The following is a 20639-nucleotide window of genomic DNA, read 5'->3' on the forward strand; positions in this document are numbered from 1 at the left end:
ATCATCTAAACACACGGAAATCGTCAATATTCGCCCTTTCCCTCCCAAAAAAGAGCTAAAATCCAAAACATAACCAATTACCACTGACCTAAATCACTGAAACAAAGCAAACACCCTCTAACTTTAATAAACAGACTCAAAACGAACTTCTTTGATGGAATCCTGAAGTAGAGATAAGTTACAGAGAGACAGGATACTTCATCTTCAGCAATTAACACTTTATTAAAACAGAGCTCTGGGAACGACTTCCACTCACAAGGAGTTCTTTTCTTTCTTACACATACAGTTTGACTAACAATCGGCTGAACTTGACGACCAGGCGCTAACGGCCAGATCTTGCAAGTAACGGACCTTTAATACAGAGAAGTTTTTCAGATAACTTAATGAGTTTGTGTCCTTTGTCTCAACTGCCTTCCTCTGCTATGTAGAGTGACGTCCTTCTGTAGATCCTTCAGGCGTGCCTTTATCTGTGCATGGATCCTTTGGAAGTCCCTCCCACTGAGTTTTGTTTGGGCTGCAGGCAGGTTGTTTAGGAATTTGACGAACTTGTGGATGTTTATTAGATTAATTCTTATGGTCGTGGGTTTCATTCTGTCTGTTTTAAGAACCTCCACCCACCTGTAAACAATAGAACATAGAACAAAATATAAACACAAACAAAGTTTTAATTAAAAAAAAAACACAGTTGGATAACAAATTAATGGTAAGTATAACTTACGCTAATTAAAGATAAGTACAATTTTTAATACTTACTCTGCAATCTTCGTTGAGTTGGCTAAAAAGGAAAAGTCCCCCTTCAGGAGCTTGCCCTCTCCTGCAAACAAAAGAAACCTCCGGACGTGGCTCCGGCAGGTATTGCCGTTGTCTTTCACTTTGCTTGAAGGATTGGCCCCGACACAGAAGACAAAAAAGTCTTGTAGGACTTGTTCTGCAAAACATAATGTTTACATGAATAAAATAGTTAAAATTGGAAAACATTTTTGCCTTTAATATGAAAAATGATAATAGATGCACGTACCATATTTTGGGGTATGCTCAGTTTCAAAATCATCCTTTCTGGAAAATTTATTTCGGAGCTTCTTCTGGGGGCTTGCCATGTAGAGCTGCACCAGCCTGGAGAGCTCCTGGCTTTTATGCTGGCAGTCCTGCCTGGGGCATTCTCCCTTAACCAAACCCAGACGTGCCTTGAGCTCCTGATTTTCTCTCAGAAGCCGCTGGCAGTCTGTGTTTGAGCAGTTGGGTGTGAGGTCCTGGGTGGTCTCCACCAGCACTGGCTCTGGTTTGATATCTGTGGACATTCCAGGTAGTTCAGTGTCGGGTGGGATGTCTATGGACCTCCCCAGGACTTCCGCTTTCAGTCGGTAATTCCCCAGAAGTCCCAGGCATCCAGCTTGCAGATGGGAGGTCCGTTGATGTCCCTGGCTGCAGGCTGGGTCCGCCGCTGCTGGTGCGTCGGGGGGTGGTGGGGTCCATTGGTCATCCTGGGTGGTCTGCCTGCCGCCCAAATCCAGCACGCTGACCATCAGCACCTGGGGATGGGTTTCCCTCAGTTTTCCTAGCTGCTCCAGGATGTATTGTTTTTTGCACCTTGTGATGATGCTCTTAGCTTCATCGGACTATAAAACATGTAAACACATAAAAAGACATTACTAACGTATTACAAAAATCTTGAAATAAAAAGCGAACAATTTGTTTCACATACCGTTTTATCAAAGTGGCATTCTGCGTAATGCCTGTCGAGCCTTTTAACCGTTTTCCCGCATTGAGGCTCTTCACATCGAAACAACCCCTTTACGCTAAATATTAATAATATATTTTAGTTTATGCAATTCCGTATAAAAATATGTATAAATAACATTTTTACAAGTAGTCGAGTATTAAGTATAAAAGTTGCTATTCTGTTATGTTTTATGTAGTAATTACCGTCCGCTGGAGAGGCTCAGGAGCAGGGCCTTCTCTTTGGGATTCGCCACGTTGTGGAATCCCATCAGATGCTTAGGAAGATTCGAGTATGTGACGTGGCAAATAGGGCACTGCTGGTGCCTCATTGTGTCCTCTAACCAAAAATGTGCCGATTTCTGGAAAGAAGGTGGATTAAGCGTTATAAGCTAATTCTCGTTTTTAAGGAATAACAGGGCACAGTTGAGCCATTAGCTGTGCCTCTCTAAACCTCCTTCTGCTCTCTGATGTCACGTTCGCTTTTGCGCAGTAACAATATTTATTATATATACAGTACAGGCCAAAAGTTTGGACACACCTTCTCATGAGTTTTCTTTATTTTCTATTTACATTGTTGACTCTCACTGAAAGCATCAAAACTATGAATGAACACATGTGGAGTTTTGTACAAAAAATGACCTGGCCTCCACAGTCATCGGACCTGAACCCAATCAGATGGTTTGGGGCGAGCTGGACCACAGAGTGAAGGCAAAGGAGTAACAAGTGCTAAACACCTCTGGGAACTCCTTCAAGACTGTTGGAAAACCATTTCAGGTGACCACATCTTGAAGCTCATTGAGAGAATGCAAAGAGTGTGTGTAGCACTTTAGACAGGAACGCGTGACACACGTACACTAAGGTTACACAAATTAACAATATGGACCATAATAATGGACCAGTTAGGTTCGCTCTGGGAGCAAAGTACATGAAATAAATGAAACAAGGGATGTGGCAAGTTATAAAATGTATTAAATGTTATTTAAAAAATGCAGTAATCACAAAGTACAATTTTCCCCAGAAAAAAAAAATCTGAATGACCAAACCACAGGTAAATATTCACTTTCAGTTCCAACTTTCAGTTCCAACTTTAACCTTTCAGTGAAAGTATCAATCAAACCTAAACACCCATTTCTTTTTTTCCCCAGATTTATTTATTTAAGCTTGGTAAGTATTAACTATTACTATTAATTATAGACTATTTACAGTAATTTTATTAACTTACTAATTCTTTCTTCTTTTCTAGATTCCCTTTCATTATTACACTTATTTTATGAGTCTAGTTTTAGAGTTAGAAATGTATTACCTATTTAAGAATCCTTCAGATTTCAATTAAACCAAAAACACACATTTAACTGTTACAAAAGAACAATAACAATCAATAAATCAAATGTCAAAATAAATATGTCAGTAACCAATAAACTTTTCCCTTCTTTTCACAGATCTCAAATCTTCAAATAAAATAAATTTTACTTCTCATGTTCTGTTATATCAAAAGTTCAATTCACTCAATTATCAAGAAAAAAAACTTACCTGTTTAAGTTAGATGAAAACAGTGTCTGAGTAACTCATATCATCTCTACTGTTCACACAATCACATTCACATGTCTGTGGCTTAGCAATAACTTTACATTCAGCAGTATTCTTACAAAAACAATACCCAAATACTCTGAATACAGTTTAATAAGTGCTATTTTCCTCACAGTTGTTCATACACATTAATACAGCTTCTCCCACAGCTTATTTAGCAGTATTAGCTTAGCTGTTTGTAATGCACTCAACGGCATTAGCTTAGCATAGTGAGTGGCGTTAGCCGCTAGGCTAATTAGCGCTATTTTACAGCTCTATTTACTCTTGGCTATTTCAGTCTAAAAACACACTTTTCTGTGTTTTAACACTCACCGAATCTCTCCCGGTGTTCTTACACCATATTTTAGACGCAGTTTGAAGCAGAGTTCTCCGTCCACCTTCAGGTTCCCCAGGGCTAAACAGGAGCGTTTGGGCAGCTCACAGTCAGAGAACTTTCCTCCCTTACTCCACACGGTAGATCCACAGGTTCAGCAGCGGCACTCAGCTCTTTACTGATTGTTTCTGATTAAAAACGCTGAGTTCTGGAGATTTCTAGTGTTAGTGTTCTTAATATTACGAGCTGAAACAGTCTGTTCAGAAGCTCTCTCTCCATCTCCGTCTCAGAGAAGTTTTTCTGAGTTAACACAACCAGAGTTAACGCCCACTTTCCAAAACATAACCCGCCTCCGTCTCTTAGAGGAATATAATTGGCTGCTATTTTGTGCATTGGACCCTCTGAGAATTCTGATTGGCCGCTTTTTAGCGCCAATTTTTATTTCTTTTGTGAAATAAATTAGAACTATTTATTTGAAAGAGTTTTTGTTTAGATTTTTTTATACTAAAAAAATATAATATATATAATTATAAATTATTATAATTTGCATTCTCCATTTATCCACTTTATCAGTGTCTTTGTGACCCATACCTCCACATGTGTTCATTCATAGTTTTGATGCCTTCAGTGAGAATCTACAGTGTACATAGTCATAACTACGGAGCCCCGGAGGGGCCGTGGATAAAAAAAATAATTAAATCGTGCTCACGATTTGCTATTCGTGCTCACGTTTTCTTTAAATCGTGCTCACGTTTTGCTATTCGTGCTCACGTTTTCTCTAAATCGTGCTCACGTTTTGCTATTCGTGCTCACGTTTTATTTAAATCGTGCTCACGATTTACTTTAATTCGAGTGAACGATTTTTCAGTTCGTGCTCACGATTTGAAAGCATGCAAAAATAAAAAAGTTCCCCCAGCCTTTTTTTTCCAGTTCATTCGCAACACAGGCGTTGTTCTCTCCAGACCGGGCAACATACAATGATGAAAGTAAGTTAAAGACGTTTATTTTATCAAATGCTTTGAAGCACGCCTGCTCATATTTTATGTTTATGCTGTGCTGAGTGTTTTGTGACCAACTGGCATCCGCTCGTGGTTTGAGAAGGTTCAAGCTCGAGCCGAGCCGAGCCCCACATCAGGTAGCGTTTGCTAGAAACTTGTGGCTAGCCAGAAGCCAAATGCTTCCAATTGTGAATTTCATTAGCTAGCTAGCGAATATATAATTCCTATTTGTCCACAAAGACGGTTAGCGTTCAAGTTAACCCTAATTTCAAGGTAAGTTCTGTATTTTGACGCTTAACTATCCACTTTTGCTAACTGGTTTAGATGGTCTATGTAGTTAAAAAGCTGGCCAGCCAGGTAAAAACATACCCTATACTGGCAAGCTAGCTGGTTACCCATTTCATCAGCATGTTTTATTTAAATTTGATAATACTTGACCATGCCGGGCATAAATCTTACAGTATTAACTTTCTTTATTCGATTAAATGTCATATTTTGGGTTAATTATTTTCATATATCTGAAATACAGAATAGAAAATATTCATGTTTTATATTGTTTTAATAAACAAGTTTTCACCCCTATTAATTGCAAATGTTTTGGGACGCAGGCTTTTATTTCAAAGAAGGACACAAGGAGCCTGAGGCAGGAAAGCAACAATGTGAAGTTTAGTAATTTAGCATTCCATTTTATTGGTAGAAAATGCTAACAGCTAATGACAACACAGCTAAAAACTATTACTGGCAGTACTAGGACAGGTATACAAAGACCTTCAAAACTACACTGCCATCTATGTGAGACAGTGTAGACAACAGCATATCAAGTCAGCATTTCTTGCTGACTTCTAACCAGCTTTTTTTCTTTTTTTACCAACGTTTTTCTTCCAGATATTCACAAACATATAAAACTGCACTTCTCTTAAATTATTTGTAAAATACTGTTTGTTGAACAATCTGTTTTTTGCTGACACCTAAAAAAAAGTATGGCAATACCAGCTTTCTTTAAAAAAATTACAAAATGTGCAGAAAAGTGTGCTTCCTGTAATCTTTCAATGAATGTTGTGTGCAAACAGTTACTGAAACCATATCAGTATCAGTAAACAATGGTAATGTATTGGATATTTTATTTTGGCAGTAACAGTCTACTTGTGTTTATAGAATGGATGAAGAACTGAAGAGCTTCTTAAGAAAAAGAAACATTGAAGAGGAATGCATACAACAACTTGAGAAAGAAAAGGTCAGTAGTTTCAAAGTAAATACCATTTCTCTTTTGTACCCCCTTTGTTTTTCAAAGGAACCCTCTCCCTAAGAATTGGGACAACTATTTAACCCTCCTGTTATGTGAATTTCTCAGGAACAGCAATGGTGTTCCCAGCTCAGTTTAACCCGGTGCATGTTCAATTATCCAAAAGAAACAAACAAAAAAAAAAATCCTAACAAGCAGTGTGAATGTTTTATTAATAACTCCATTACTAATTATTCTATCAATATTTAGTGCAATGGTGTTCCTTACCTCTGTATATTCACTTATTTATCATTTAAAAATATATGTTCAAACTTTTTAATGTTTCACTACTTTATTACTTTTGAGTGACCAATATATAAAGCACAATAGTTTTACACAACACTGCAATTTTGCAGGGGGTGGTTTCAAATGTTTGAGATTAACCATTTCCATATTATATGTTGATTACACTAATTAAGACAAGCAGAAGAAGATTCATACTGAAAATACTTTTAACTGCTTTTCCTAGATATTCAGACTCCTAGATATTCTGGGTCAATCTGACCCAGAACAAAACAGGAGGGTTAAGAACCTGTAGGCGACCCTGCCGGGCTGATGTGATAGCAGTGGAGTTTAGTGACCTAACTACAGGGCTTTAGTTCATATCCTAAATTTAGTGCATATCTTTAAAAGGAGGGTCAGGTAATGCAGCAGTTAAATTAGTATTGTCCTACCCTTAATTCGTCTGTGATGGGGAGCTAAGCTTTTTTGTTGCACTATATAAGGTGAAATGGGATGTTTAGCTAGCTAGCTACCTACCAAGACGTGCTACTAGCGATTTCTTTATGTTTGTTATGAACAGTGTTGGGAATAACGGCGTTATAAGTAACGGCGTTAGGTAACGACGTCATTTTGTCAGTAACGGGATAAAATAATTAATTACTTTTCCTGTCGTTACAACGCCGTTGACGTTACTGTGATTAAAAGCGGTGAGTTATTATATATTGATATACTAACAGTAATCCGAGCGGACCCCTGCCCAAGCTAGTGAGGAGTAACAGGTGTTTCACCAAGAACTGTGACCTATAGAGATCTGTGACTCCAGGTCTAAACATGTAACAGTTCTCGGTGTAACACCCGTTTAACTTAACCTCTTAACCCGCCCTGGCCGCTGGCGGGCCAGAAAAATATCATAATTAATATCTGGCTGTGTTTATGAATAATTATAGGCTCAATATATCAATGACAGCCTGCTGACTCTCAGGATTACGGAGCTGCAAACCGTTTTACTGTCGGATGTACGGTTCCTGAATTAGAGCTGAATTAGAGCTGTTAGACGGTTCGGTCTGTGAACACGCTCTTTGATCCGCCTGGGGTTACTACAGGACACCCCTCACACACAAACAGAGCATATCAGCGCGTACCTCAGAGTCCGGGCTTCAGAACCCCTCCAAACATCACAACATCCATCAGTCCAGTCTCCAGTAATCCTCATATCCGAGCAGTGCTTTTAGAAAAGAAATATTATAAACTTTAACGGTTTATTTTAGGAGTTTCGCTTTGTTCTAGAACGATAAACATGGGCTTCAGCCAGAGAAAAAAAGGTCTGGGCTCAGCCAATCAGGTGGCGAGTTATGCGGGACAGAGGTGGTAGCCAATCAGTGTTTTTACACGTGTGCCGAAGCACACCAGTGACACTCTCTGTAACTGTTTACTTTTGCTTTATTTATTTTTTAATACAAAATTTTTTTTTTAAAGGATTTTATTCTGCTCTGTTCTGATGTGCAATAAATATAAAAAAGTTATGTACAAACACCTTTCTGATCTACTTATTTCAACTGACTGTAAAAATGCTTTTTCACTTTTTTTTACTGTAACGCAAATAGTTACTTTCCCTGGTAACGAGTTACTTTTATTATAGAGTAATTCAGTTACTAACTCAGTTACTTTTTTTAACAAGTAGTGAGTAACTATAACTAATTACTTTTTTAAAGTAAGGTTCCCAACACTGGTTTTGAATAAAATGGCCATAAACATTGAAGCTACACATTTTCAGAGGTCAGTAATAGGTTGACCGCGGCCCGGGTCAGAACCCAGACGTTGTCCAATGCAGACCCAAACCGATAAAGTACAGACAAGGATTTCATTCTGACCGTGTTCATTTAAAGCGGCGGAACTTTTATTGTCTTTACGGTTTACGTGCTTTGCAGCGCAGTAAACTCACATACTAATCATGTGTGTTGTAAGATCACCAAACGCTCTCCTCAGCCAATCAGGGGTCCGTTTCCCAAAAGCGTTGCTAAGTACGTTAGCAACTTACATAGTCTGGACGATGCAGCTGCGACGCAGGTGTTTCCCAAAAGCTTAACTGGAACTATGGAGGTAACCACGTTAGTAATTTACATAGTGCGACCCAAGTTCCAGCGAATGTTCGCAACTATCCTGGTTCAGCTGCGTCGTTCCAACTACAGCTCTAGACCTGTCGTTAGGAGTTTAGTTCCTGGTGATTAGAGCAGACGATGGACGGTAGGAGTCAAAATGCTGATAAATCACATTAATATTGCTGCACGAGGATTTAAGATGTCAAGTGTACCTAATATTTTTTTTAATGTTTATGTTTATTACATTTATTGAGCCACTTCACTTTTACCCATGTGCGCCCAGGGAAAATAATCAAATTTAGTACTCAAATGTATTTTGAAAATGTAAGATAAAGCCCATTTTTAATGTATGTCTTTAACATTTAGCTTTATTTGGCAAACATGAATTCAGTGTAGTGAACAAAGTGCATTGAAGTGCTCTTTAGCTAAAATGTATTGTACAGTCTTGGAAAGATGTATGTCAATTATTCAAGCAGGCATCTCTTGAGTAAAGATAACTTGTGCTGTGAACGTTTATGAATTTTATGTATTTTTTTAAGCAATGTGCTATGTGCACTCTCTGAATAAGGGTACCAAACTGTCACTGGGATGATACTCTAAAATGGCTTTAACGTAAACACCTGTACCTTAAGGACCTTTGAGGGTATATTTACATTGTTTGTAACCAGGAAACAAATGTATCCATACAGTAGGCAAAAATGTGTCTTTTAATAATATATTCATAACAAGAAAAAACTAAGTAAAATGTGTCTTAAAATAAAAGTGAAAAATATAGAGACATGTAATAAGCAGGTGTTTTGAATTAGCTAATTACTCCTCTGGAGGTAACAGGGCCAGACAGAGTGTGAATAAAGAAAATGTATCATTTACCCATTACAACATGTGAGTCTCTAGACCTAAACAAATGATATCTTTGTTAAATAATATATATCACAGGAATTAAGTAGAAATATGTATGCCACGACTGTGATTCGAACTACCCTGTCAAACCGTGCTACCCTTGTGCATATTTAAACTTAAAATTGCTAGAAAAAGCCCCATATTTAAACATGCTTTCGGTAGGATATTTGAACAGCCTGAATCAAAACATCAGGAGACAGTTTAGAGTTATTAGGGGGGATTATAACCCGTATATATTTTCATTGCTCACTTATTATTACATTAATTATTATCAGCTGTCATTTACGCAGTTCTAATACTGAGACAAATAATGGCAAGGGGTTTTTGGTTGTTTAATGCACCCAAGAAGAACAGAATTACCATAAAAAAATAATAAATAAATAAAAAATGTGTTGAGTAGCACATCTCGATGGGTTGCACAATTCGACAGAACACCGCCCGCTCCACCGTCGTAGGTGCTCTGCTGAACCACTGAGTAACACACATTTCTCAGGTCTCATATTAATAAAACTCATTCAGAATGGTGATGTGTATATTTTATTTAAAAAAAATTGCAATAGCAAATATGTGTATGTTTTTTTAAGTAACACTGTCTGTTACAAATAATAATTAATATATAATTATTGTGTAGATTTTACTTGCAGTTCATTGTTATTTTATTAATTGTATTGTTGTCCGTTTATGTTGTGGGCATAATTACAATATAAATAGCCTAAATGATACATTAGTAACATATTTGTGGCATAATATTTTAAAGATTGTGAGTTTTGCCTGTTTCCTGCTGGGAAAGTATGGTCGAACATGTCTGTTAACACCTTAGTTAAGACCACGGTGGTTCAAACCAACATAGTTCAGACTGTGGTACCAACAAAGTACGATGGTTTCGTACTTCAGATCTTAGTTAGTTTAACGATGCATCGTGCCACGTTAGTTCAATGCTAGGAACACCGGCCGCTGCACCGTCGCAAGTGCTTACTCTGCTGAGCCACTGAGTAAAACAAGTCTCAGGTCTAATATGAATAAGACTCACTCAGTATGGTGATGTATATACATTTTTAATGTAAAAAAATATTGTAATTGCAAATGTGTGTGGTTTTTAAAAGTAACACTGTATGTTACAATTAATAATTATGGCCACTGTCGTTCAAGCCAACATAGTTCAGACTTCTGTTGTACTAACAAAGTACGGTGGTTTCGGGAAACGGTCGTACTTCAGATGTTGGTTAGTTGAACGATGCATCGTACCACGTTAGTTCAATGCTAGGCTCCGTCGTTGTACGGGAAACGCACCCCAGATCTGTGCAGATGCGGGAGAGCGGAGCACACTCTACTAGTACACAGTAAGAAGCTGCAGGAGAATAAAGCGAGAAAGGCTGATTCAGATGGTGCGCACCAGAAAAAGAAATTAAAGTACTATATTTATAAAACATACTAACAGTAATAATATATTTAAAAAAAACAACTGCTGTTTTTAAACAAAGCTGATATTTTGGCCAAGTTCAGCAAACATTTCTCCTTAAATTGTATGATTTATCATTCATGTAATTATCATGACAGGCAGGCATTAATCTAATATAATTAAAATAAAATAGAATAAATATAGCATTTTTAATCAAAGTTGACATCCAGATTTACAGTAATAGACTCGATAAGTTAAATTATTGAGGGTATTTCCATTTATTGTATGATAAGTCGATAATGTAATTATTGTGACAGGCAGTGTTGGGAACGTTACTTAAAAAAAGTAATTAGTTATAGTTTCTCACTACTTGTTAAAAAAAGTAACTGATTTAGTAACTGAATTACTCTATAATAAAAGTAACTCGTTACCAGGGAAAGTAACTATTTGCGTTACTGTTAAAAAAAAGAATAAGGATTTAAAAAAAAAAAAAACAGTTTTCACAGTCAGTTGAAATGAGTAGATCAGAAAAGTGTTTGTACATAACTTTTTATATTTATTGCACATCAGAGCAGAGCAAAATAAAATCCTTAAAAAAAACAAAATTTTGTATAAAAAAAAAAAATAAAGCAAAAGTAAACAGTTACACTATATAAAGTGCTTTACATCTATTAAATTAAATTATCTTACTCCTGATTCGGCATTTCTGTCTCTTCTCCGTTTGTGTGGAGTGTCACTGGTGTGCTTCGGCACACGTGTAAAAACATTGGCTCTGATTGGCTACCACCTCTGTCCCGCATAACTCGCCACCTGATTGGCCGAGCCCAGACCAATTTTTTTTTCTCCGGCTGAAGCAGTTTATCGCTGTAGAACAAAGCGAAACTCCTAAAATAAACCGTTAAAGTTTAACGTTATAATATTTTTTCGTATATAATGAGGATTACTGGAGACTGGACTGATGGATGTTCTGATGTTTGGAGGGGTTCTGAAGCCCGGACTCTGAGGTACGCGCTGATATGCTCTGTTTGTGTGTGAGGGGTGTCCTGTAGTAACGCCGGCGGGCCAGGGTGTATTAAGAGGTTAAGTTAAACAGGTGTTACACCGAGAACTGTTACCTGTTTACACCTGGAGTCACAGATCTCTAAAGGTCACAGTTCTTGGTGTAACACCTGTTACTCCTCACTAGCCTGTGCAGGGTTCCGCTCCGATTACTGTTAGTATATCAATATATAGTAACGCACCGCTTTTAATCACCAGTAACGGTAACGACGTTGTAACGACAGGAAAAGTAATTAATTATTTTATCCCGTTACTGACAAAATGACGTCGTTACCTAACGCCGTTACTTATAACGCCGTTATTCCAAACACTGGTGACAGGCCTATTTAAAACAATAAATATTGTTAAAATATACTAAATATAATTTTTTATTTGATTTGTTGATGACATAAAACACTGACATAAGTACTAGGCTTCTTCAGTATACAGGATATAGCTCTGAATCATAACACAAGTTAAAAATGACAACGGTCCAGACTTCGGCCTGACAAAATTTTTTGGAAAACTGGAAGGCACTGAATTCTAATTAAATACCCCTGCATTAGATTATGGTAATATAACAGTTATCCTAAGTAACACTTGCCAATTTCTCCTAGCTCTTTGAAGTGTACCTCAGAAAAATCTCTTTTTGTCGGGCTATATATCCCTTACACTTCACCCTACCCCTTGAGCCTAACAAGAATTGGAACACCCTACCCATTGGGGTGAACGTGCAAAACTGAGGGGTAGGGCAAAGGGGAGAAATGGGACTGGGCCTTAGACAGGCTGTTTGAATGTCACTTTATTGGTTGTCCAGAGTATATTTTACTACTGTGGTCAAGGTCTAAGAGGTATATTGTTGTGTGTGTGTGTTTTTTTTTCTCCTGTAGATCGATACGTCTGTAATCCCTTTGATGGCTGACAAAGACCTTGCAAAATACTTTCCAAAAGCTGGAGACAGAGTGTCTGTTGTTGCATTCTGTCGACAAACAGACACGTCAGTTGACCCCAAACTCAGAAAGGAGTCTATTTTAGCACGGTTGCGACGTAGACTGTCCCCAAGAGATGAAGACACTGGCACTCCATCCAGCAAAAAAAGAAATCTCTGGACGGGTAATAAAAGTGCACAAAAGCAGCAAAGACGAATAGAAGTTGGATGGATGGATTTTGATGCAAAAGATCAAAGATACAAGCAAGTAAAATCAATAAATGGTGGTGGGACAAGACAGCTCACAGTAGACAAAGGGACAACTGTGGAAGAAATTAGAGAACGTGCTGAGAGTTTGTTTTTCCCGAATGGGGTGTCCAAGAAGAAAAAGCTGGCTTCCTTCATCACAGAAATACAATCATCTCAAATTGAGGTCAACAGCTCAGATACTGTCATTCAGTTATATGAGAAAAGTGGAGTAAGGCTGCTGAGACTGTATCTCTGTACAAAAGTAAGGAGAGATACACCCACTGAAGACCCAGAAGACCAACATTCCCAGCCAACCGTTGACCTTACAGGCAGTGAAGATGAACAACAAATTGGTGATGGATGTGAGGAAGATCTTGATCTGGAAGTAATTTTTGGAGCAGGCGAGAATGATGGTGTATCATTAGATGACACCATACCATGTGAAACTCCAGTTGAGCCTCCTACAGTCCCAGAACTCCAGATAATCCTGTCACAGACGTCAGGTGAGTACAGTTGTTATTGGTCATGTTAAATGTCTGTAAATGCACATATCTTGGTGCTCATCAAACATATATCTGATATCATATATCATTATCTACTCACAGAGGGTCCTGTTCCTGTAATACAAGGCCATGAAATAAACCAACCACAGATGCCAAGTGAGTACAGCTGTGAACCATTATTATTTTTTGATGTACTTCAGTTTTGGCGCTAGTATTTATTTTTTTTTTTGTATCTTTATCATAGTGGCCACTGTTCCTGTTATACTAGAACTTGAAGTCTTCCAGTCACAGATGCCAGGTGAGTACAACTGTGGACTATTTGAAAACTATTTTGAAACTTTTTTTTAAAACATTATTTTAATTTTGGTACTAGAATTGTATTATCTCTCTTTTAATAGTGGACCCTGTTCCTATAATGCCAGAACTTGAAGTGAACCAGCCAGGTTAGTACACCTTGTGATTCATCAGAATGTCTCCACATTAAATTTTTATGTTCGTCAGTGCAATATTGCAAATTTGCAGATATTTACAGAAAAAATTCTTGGCTGTTGCCCATAACAAACTGCGAAATTCTGTTGGGAAAAACATTCATGTAGACTAAAATCTTCACTTTTATAAGCTTTCTTCTCAAGTATACTTTTATCTATGACAATTATTCATTTTTTACATACTTAAGGAATTAAAATTATTATTTTGCCATTTAGCAGAAGCAGATTCATCTATTAAACATTACTTTGTATTAGTAGTGAACATTTATATTTGGTCACAACTGTTTTTTGCACAAGGGATTTAATATCCTTTAAATGGTGCTCAAAATAAAACATCTATGCTCAATGGGGAAGAGATTTTTCTGTTTATACCTTGTTTCCTTGATAAGAAAGCATTGATTAATTGGTAGGATTTACAGGTAATTATAGCCCATTCCCTGTAATTGTTTCTTTTGAAGTGTTTTTCAAAAAGCTTAAATGCAGACTACCTTTTTGTCTGTATTTTATTTTATAATAGATGTGCTATTCACACACATGTTGGACTTCTATGTATTCTATAATACATATTTTCGTAGGTGACCATGTTCCTGCAATGTCAGAAGTCACAATGATTCAGGAGCCACAACTGCAAGGTAAAAATGATTGAGTGTTAATATTCTACTGTATGACACAATGACACCCTTGCAGCAATGCAAGCTGTGTTGGTTATTGGAATCTATTTGTATTGGACTGTATTATCTAGATGCTTCAAACACCACAGTGATGAATCTAGTTCATGTGTCTGCAATACCAGATGTCATTAGGATCCAGGAGCCATTGGTGCAAGGTGAATACATTAGCTGTACATTAATATTGCTGTGCAAAATTGGAAGCAATGTGGCTGCTACCAGTGTGCAGGATGGTACATACCTGTGGCGTGCAGTGAATATAGTGGGTACCCCTTCTGTAACCACCCGCCCTGCCCTGCCCTGCCCACGCCCCCCATCCCCCCCAAACATTAATGAATACTACAATAACTACATATTCTCTGTCTTGACTGAGTTATATGAACTTAATTCACATAAACAGCCCTCAAATACAGCTACAAACCACAAAAGTATACAATAGACCCTGCAATCAATGCTTAATTTTTGTACAAGTACAGGCGTTCAACAAATATCACTCATTTGTATGCCTACAGGACGCCAGAGCAACCAAAACATTAAGTACACATAAAACTCACCAGTCAGGCAGCCTATTACTTATTTTCACGTTAAAGTGCAGCCTTTAAAAATGCTTTTTAATATAATATGACACAATATCTATCTCATTTCCATGATAGTTAGCTAAATATTTAATTATTCCAGCATGCGCTTTATGACTAATTAATGTACATAGCGTAACCCCTTCATCCAAGCACAGAGAAGGGGTTAGACAGCCATGGCCCCCTGAGTGAAAATCATGAATCTGATTGGTTAGATTGTCCTATGACTTTTACTACACCCTTCTCAAAATCAGGAGAAGGGTCCACACAGGCACCTGAGCAGAAGCCATTTTTAAAAGCATTTTTGATTGGTCAGTACCAATCAGTCAGTCAGATAAGAGTCCTGTAGCAACTGAAAAACTAATGCTTTGAATTATTTGCTGTTTTTTATTTTAGTTAATTTATCAAATAAATGCTTACACTTACAATAATTATATTATATACTTCCTGAAAAAAAATATGTCATTATTTACATGCACTTTTTGTCACCCCTTCTCTGAAGGGTTAGAAGGGCCTCACTGCACACCACTGGTACATACATGATGACAGAAGCTGTGCCCATTTTGGTTGCTATTAGATATTGTTACTAGATATTTGTTACTATGTGCACTATGCAGGTACAGCAATTTAATTAATAGAAAATCAGTTTTCTTCAGGAGTTTAAATTTTAGTTTTGATGGTGGCAGTATGACACATTTAACAACTGTAAAGACTCTCATTTAAAGCTGTTTCATTATTTTTTTTTGTATTTGTTCTGTCAGGCAATTAGAAAAATAATTGACTTAATCACATACTCAGTAATTTACTAGTTTAAATTATTCACATATCACATTTTGCTGTAAAAGAATTTTAAATTGCACAATTAAAAATATTTTTTATCAGAGAAGTAAATTTATGAATGAATAACAGGCATGCACTTATAATTCCACATCTTTTTATTCCAGACATCTTTAAATCACAATTATAACTCCAAATAAGTTATTTATTAACAGTTTCTTCCAATTGCAGTAAAATATTAAATTGAGGTATTTCTGAATTGTACTGAATGATGAAATGATGTCAGAAAAAGGGGTGAGTATTGCCCCCTGTGGAGCCCTTTTACATTGTGCCTCTGTCACAACATAGTGTCCAGAATGGTTAAGGATGCGCTGGGTCAAAGGGCATCAAGAAAGGCCAATAATCAGCATTATTTTGTAGCGTATTTATTTTTCTGTTATTAATTCATTTAAATTAATCTGGTTAACTGACAGCCTTAGTTTTTATCTTGTAATGGTGGAGGGGTACATGAAGGGTATTGTCAAATTGCACTGAGAAATATGGTTATTGAGACCTTTTTTTTTTGCATTATCTAGCTGCTTTGGACACTACAGTGCTGCATCCTGTTCATGTTCTTGGAACTCCAGAACTTACAATGACTGAGCTGCTACATACGCCAGGTGAGTACTGTGAACTTTTTTGTCTTGTATGAAAATGATACTTTAAGGGCTTCCACCACATTCCGAAATGTTTGCGACAGTAGCCTGCTCAAGAACATTCATAAAATTACAAGCATTTCACAATACCCTTTTTACTTTAAAAACAAAGCCAACTATTTACATACACGTTGCAAATAAATAGTTAAAATAAGTAGCAGATATTTAAATTACTGATACTAAAAACAGAAGAAAAAAGCTCTTGAAATTATGTTGCATTTCAAGTCTATAAAGCATATCTTTTTACCTACAGCTTTCAATGGTGAGTTCTATATGGGTTCCCAGTAATGGCAGTAAGGGCAGAGTGATGTGCTGGGTCCAGTAATTTGAGGGAACTGGGCATTTTTATAGATAACATCACCATAGTCCAGCATGCGGAAAGAGGATTTATTTCTGTATAAATAACTCCGCTTCTGTCTAGATTACTGTCAATGTCCGTGGGCCCCTATCCATGAACATACACAAGGAACGTGAGCGGGAAAAAAATCTGGATTTTCATGTGCCCCCTACTCGGGCCCTGGGTAGTCAGGTCCACTATTCCCACACTACCATGCTCATGGTTTTGAGTCCATTCCAGAACATTTTCACCATGATGCAAACGCAAATATTGATGATCAGTTGACATGAATGGGTTACTATGTCAAAACTAAATACACTGCTCAAAAAAAAAGGGAACACTTAAATAACACATCCTAGATCTGAATGAATGAAATATTCTCATTGAATACTTTGTTCTGTACAAAGTTGAATGTGCTGACAACAAAATCACACAAAAATCATCTATGGAAATCATATTTATTAACAAATAAAGGCCTGGATTTGGAGTCACACACAAAATAAAAGTGGAAAAACACACTACAGGCTGATCCAATTTCCCTAAAATGCCTGGGCATGCTCCTGATGAGGCGGCGGATGATCTCCTGACCTGGACTAAAGCATCTGCCAACTCCTGGACAGTCTGTGGTGCAGTGCTACGTTGTTGGATGTAACGAGACATGATGTCCCAGATGTGCTGGATTGGATTCAGGTCTAGGGAACGGGCGGGGCCACACTGACACACTTCAGCCACATGAGGTCTAGCATTGTCCTGCATTAGGAGGAACCCAGGACCCACTGCACCAGCATATGGTCTCACAATGGGTCTGATGATCTCATCAGGATACCTCTGGAGATCACATAGAGGGCTGTGCGGCCCTCCAAAGAAATGCCACCCCACACCATTACTGACCCACTGCCAAACCGGTCATGCTGAAGGATGTTGCAGGCAGCAGACCGCTCTCCACGGCGTCTCCAGACTCTGTCACGTCTGTCATGTGCTCAGTGTGAACCTGCTCTCATCTGTGAAGAGCACAGGCCGCCAATTGCATATTTGTCAATCCTGGTGTTCTCTGGAAAATGCCAATCGCCCTGCACAGTGTTGGGTTGTGAGCATAACCTCCATCTGTGCACGTCCACCCTCATGGAGTTGGTTTCTAACTGTTTGTGCAGATACATGCACATTTGTGTAGCTTGCTATGCGGACAGTTTGATTTCACAGGAGTTTGATTTACTTGGAGTTATACTGTGTTGCTTAAGTGTTCCCTTTATCTTTTTTCAGTGTATTTTTAGTATGGTCAGATTGATTCTATCATTCTAATGTTTAAGCCTGGATGAAAAACAGTTGAATATATAAAGATGCCATTAATAGAAACAGTATGTTTTTATGTGAAACGAAAAGGCAGCAACCTGTATCGTTTAAGTAATCCTTAGTAAGTTGCATATGTGCCTAGAGAGCTCTTAAATCACTAATGAGATGAAGGACTATGTTAGGGTTTCAGCAAACACTTGTAATGTTAAGAATGTTCTTAAGTACAAGGTTATGAAATGTTATGAAGTATTATGAGTGATTTGGGAAACCCATCTCTGCTTTGTTACTTGTGATGTTAAAATCTGAAAAGTAGCAGAACTATCCATTTCAACAGAGTATATATACAGTGGATAGACCACAATAAAGTATGATAAAAGTAGATTGTTTGGGTAATAGGAAACATGGTCACAAAATATTTATTAAAAGAATGAAGCAGGGACAGTTGTCCATTCTTTTAAATTAAAGCAAGTGACCATTAAAGGATAATTTAAACACAAGAACAAAAAGACATTCTGTGGAAGAAACATGTATACAAGTACATTGTAAACACATCATGGGTTAACCCTATAGTGCCTCTGTGTGTAAAATTTAGTCAAACCCAGCCTTGTCTTTTCTTTACTCAGAACAACTGGTACCTGATTATCCTGAACCTGCAGCTGAAACCCTAATCATTCGTCGAGGACATTGTCTCCTTGACCTGATTAATGCTTTCAAAAATCCAGCCATTCTACACTCCAAGGTCTCCATTAAGATGCGTCTTCCAAATGGAAAACTTGAAGAAGGGGAAGGAAGTGGTGTTTTAAGGGATTGCTTAACAGAATTTTGGACAGAATTTTATGAGAGATGCACTTTGGGCATGGATGTGAAAGTTCCCCTTATTAGGCATGACTATCAGTGTGACGAGTGGCAGGCAATTGGCAGAATTTTTGTAGTAGGATGGTTTCAAGCACGCTACTTCCCTGTACAACTGGCCGCTCCATTCCTAGAAGTAGTTCTGTATGGCACAAGTGCAAGTAGCCTAAAGGATGCATTTTTGCAGTATGTCTCTGCACAAGAAAGAGAGATCCTTCTCAATGCTTTAAAAGACTTTGAGTCTGTCGAAAATGATGCTTTGTTAGATGCCCTTGAGGCCCATGAGTGTCACCAGGTTCCTACCAAAGAAAATTTGGTCCCACTGCTATCACAAATGGGACACAAGGCCCTTATACAGGCACCAATGTACATTATTGAGTGTTGGCGTCCAATTGTAGAAGAGCTAGCAAATGATGTTCCACCAGATGCTCTGGACGGTATCCTAAAGAAGAAAATTCCAACAGGAAAGGCAGTGAAGGATCTCCTTTTCTTCCCAGAAGAAATGAATGCATCCCAATCATTAGTAGCCCGATATCTAAAGAGATACATAAGTGAACTTGATTTGCATACACTTCAACTATTCCTCCGTTTTTGTACTGGTTCCAATTTGATTGATGGGCCGATTACTGTGGAGTTTATTGAGACATCCGACTTCCAAAGAAGACCACAGTCGCACACATGTGCCAAGATATTAAAGTTGCCAATAGGATACCAAAATTATCCTGACCTTCGCAGTGATTTTAATAGCATACTCTCAAGCTCTGTGTGGGTTATGGACATTGTTTAGATCAGGTTCCATGTAGATACACAACACCACCAATAAAATGTGTAGGGCAGAGGGTTTCCCAGGACCAGGATTAATCACAAAGTGCCGGGTTACAGATTCCCACAAATGGTCCTAGAAATTGTACCCATATGGTTTACCATATTGAATCACTCTGTAGCCTTGCGATTTGTAAATAATCCCCTCTGCCCTGCATATTTTATTGGTGTCCCTACTCACTTATTGGTTGTGTTAATGGAATTGGATGCAGCTTTGGAGGAGGAGGTAAAAAAAAATGTTTGCAGAGCAGGTGGAGTTCATGACCACTGCTCTAGTGTACAAATTCTCAACCCTGGTCTTGCAAGACCCTCTACCCTCCACATTCCTCTAATTATTACATGAACCAATTGTAAAAGATTAAAATCCATCTATAAAACCTATAAAATGGCTGGGGACCATAGGTACGAAGTAAGAGTTTCTAATACACTGATCACAGAGTATGTAAAATCTTTAGGAAATTGACTGCTTTCTTAGTTCCTCACAATGACACAATTAAATTAAACAGGTTTTGTACTTAAAATGTTGTTCAAAGTAAATGTGGTTAAAATCTACATTGTTGGTATTAAGGCATGCTTTATCCATGCAAAGTATTGATAGGTGGCAAAGCCACACCAGAATAATCTCAGGTTTTATTTATTTATTTTTTTTTTATGTTTATGCATACTGTTTATGCAAAGATATTTTATGTGGCTGTTTTATGCCTAATGTGTATTCTTTGTAAAGGGACACTATGTAGGATTTTCTTGATTATTCATAATTTTTGAGATGGATAATATTCTGCGTATTACACCTCAATGGAGCAGAGCAGAGATTTAGAAGTTGTAAATTTACTTCTTAAAAGAAATATATGAATAATCAAGAAAATCCTTCATAGTGTCCCTTTTAAGATGAAGTTCA

General features: G+C 37.6%; 2 protein-coding genes across 3 annotated transcripts; one reads left to right on the forward strand and one right to left on the reverse strand.

The window, feature by feature from the left end:
- Positions 1-203: 203 nt before the first annotated feature.
- Positions 204-4017, reverse strand: LOC125801223 (uncharacterized). The gene is made up of 6 exons (XM_049477600.1): positions 3619-4017; positions 1924-2078; positions 1703-1796; positions 1019-1616; positions 754-928; positions 204-618 (listed from the first exon to the last, which is right to left on the reverse strand). The coding sequence occupies exons 2-6, from the start codon at positions 2046-2048 to the stop codon at positions 381-383; spliced, it is 1230 nt and encodes a 409-aa protein (XP_049333557.1). The 5' UTR covers positions 2049-2078; positions 3619-4017; the 3' UTR covers positions 204-380.
- A 260-nt stretch (positions 4018-4277) lies between these two features.
- Positions 4278-20382, forward strand: LOC125801121 (uncharacterized). Of its 2 annotated transcripts, XM_049477248.1 has the most exons (10): positions 4278-4605; positions 5773-5851; positions 12448-13237; positions 13340-13393; positions 13482-13535; positions 13636-13680; positions 14301-14357; positions 14468-14551; positions 16321-16404; positions 18691-20382. In XM_049477248.1, exons 2-10 carry the CDS (start codon positions 5774-5776, stop codon positions 19704-19706), a joined length of 2262 nt encoding a protein of 753 aa, XP_049333205.1. In that variant the 5' UTR covers positions 4278-4605; position 5773; the 3' UTR covers positions 19707-20382. The 2 variants fall into 2 exon arrangements, with proteins under 2 accessions (XP_049333205.1, XP_049333206.1); XM_049477249.1 differs by lacking the exons at positions 4278-4605; positions 14468-14551 and having other exon boundaries at positions 4717-5851.
- The last annotated feature ends 257 nt before the right edge of the window (positions 20383-20639 follow it).

Source organism: Astyanax mexicanus, chromosome 4, assembly GCF_023375975.1.
Source record: "Astyanax mexicanus isolate ESR-SI-001 chromosome 4, AstMex3_surface, whole genome shotgun sequence".
In the NCBI taxonomy this organism is placed as follows: domain Eukaryota; kingdom Metazoa; phylum Chordata; class Actinopteri; order Characiformes; family Acestrorhamphidae; genus Astyanax; species Astyanax mexicanus.

Bases quoted from the DNA above. Each gene is read 5' to 3' on its own strand.
- LOC125801223 (XM_049477600.1), bottom strand. From the start codon at position 2,048: ATGAGGCACCAGCAGTGCCCTATTTGCCACGTCACATACTCGAATCTT. The intron at 929-1,018 runs GTACGTGCATCT...TATGTTTTGCAG, and splicing joins TGAGCATACCCCAAAATATG to AACAAGTCCTACAAGACTTT. The intron at 619-753 runs GTAAGTATTAAA...TATTGTTTACAG, and splicing joins AACTCAACGAAGATTGCAGA to GTGGGTGGAGGTTCTTAAAA.
- LOC125801121 (XM_049477248.1), top strand. From the start codon at position 5,774: ATGGATGAAGAACTGAAGAGCTTCTTAAGAAAAAGAAACATTGAAGAG. The intron at 13,681-14,300 runs GTTAGTACACCT...ATATTTTCGTAG, and splicing joins ACTTGAAGTGAACCAGCCAG to GTGACCATGTTCCTGCAATG. The intron at 16,405-18,690 runs GTGAGTACTGTG...TTCTTTACTCAG, and splicing joins TGAGCTGCTACATACGCCAG to AACAACTGGTACCTGATTAT.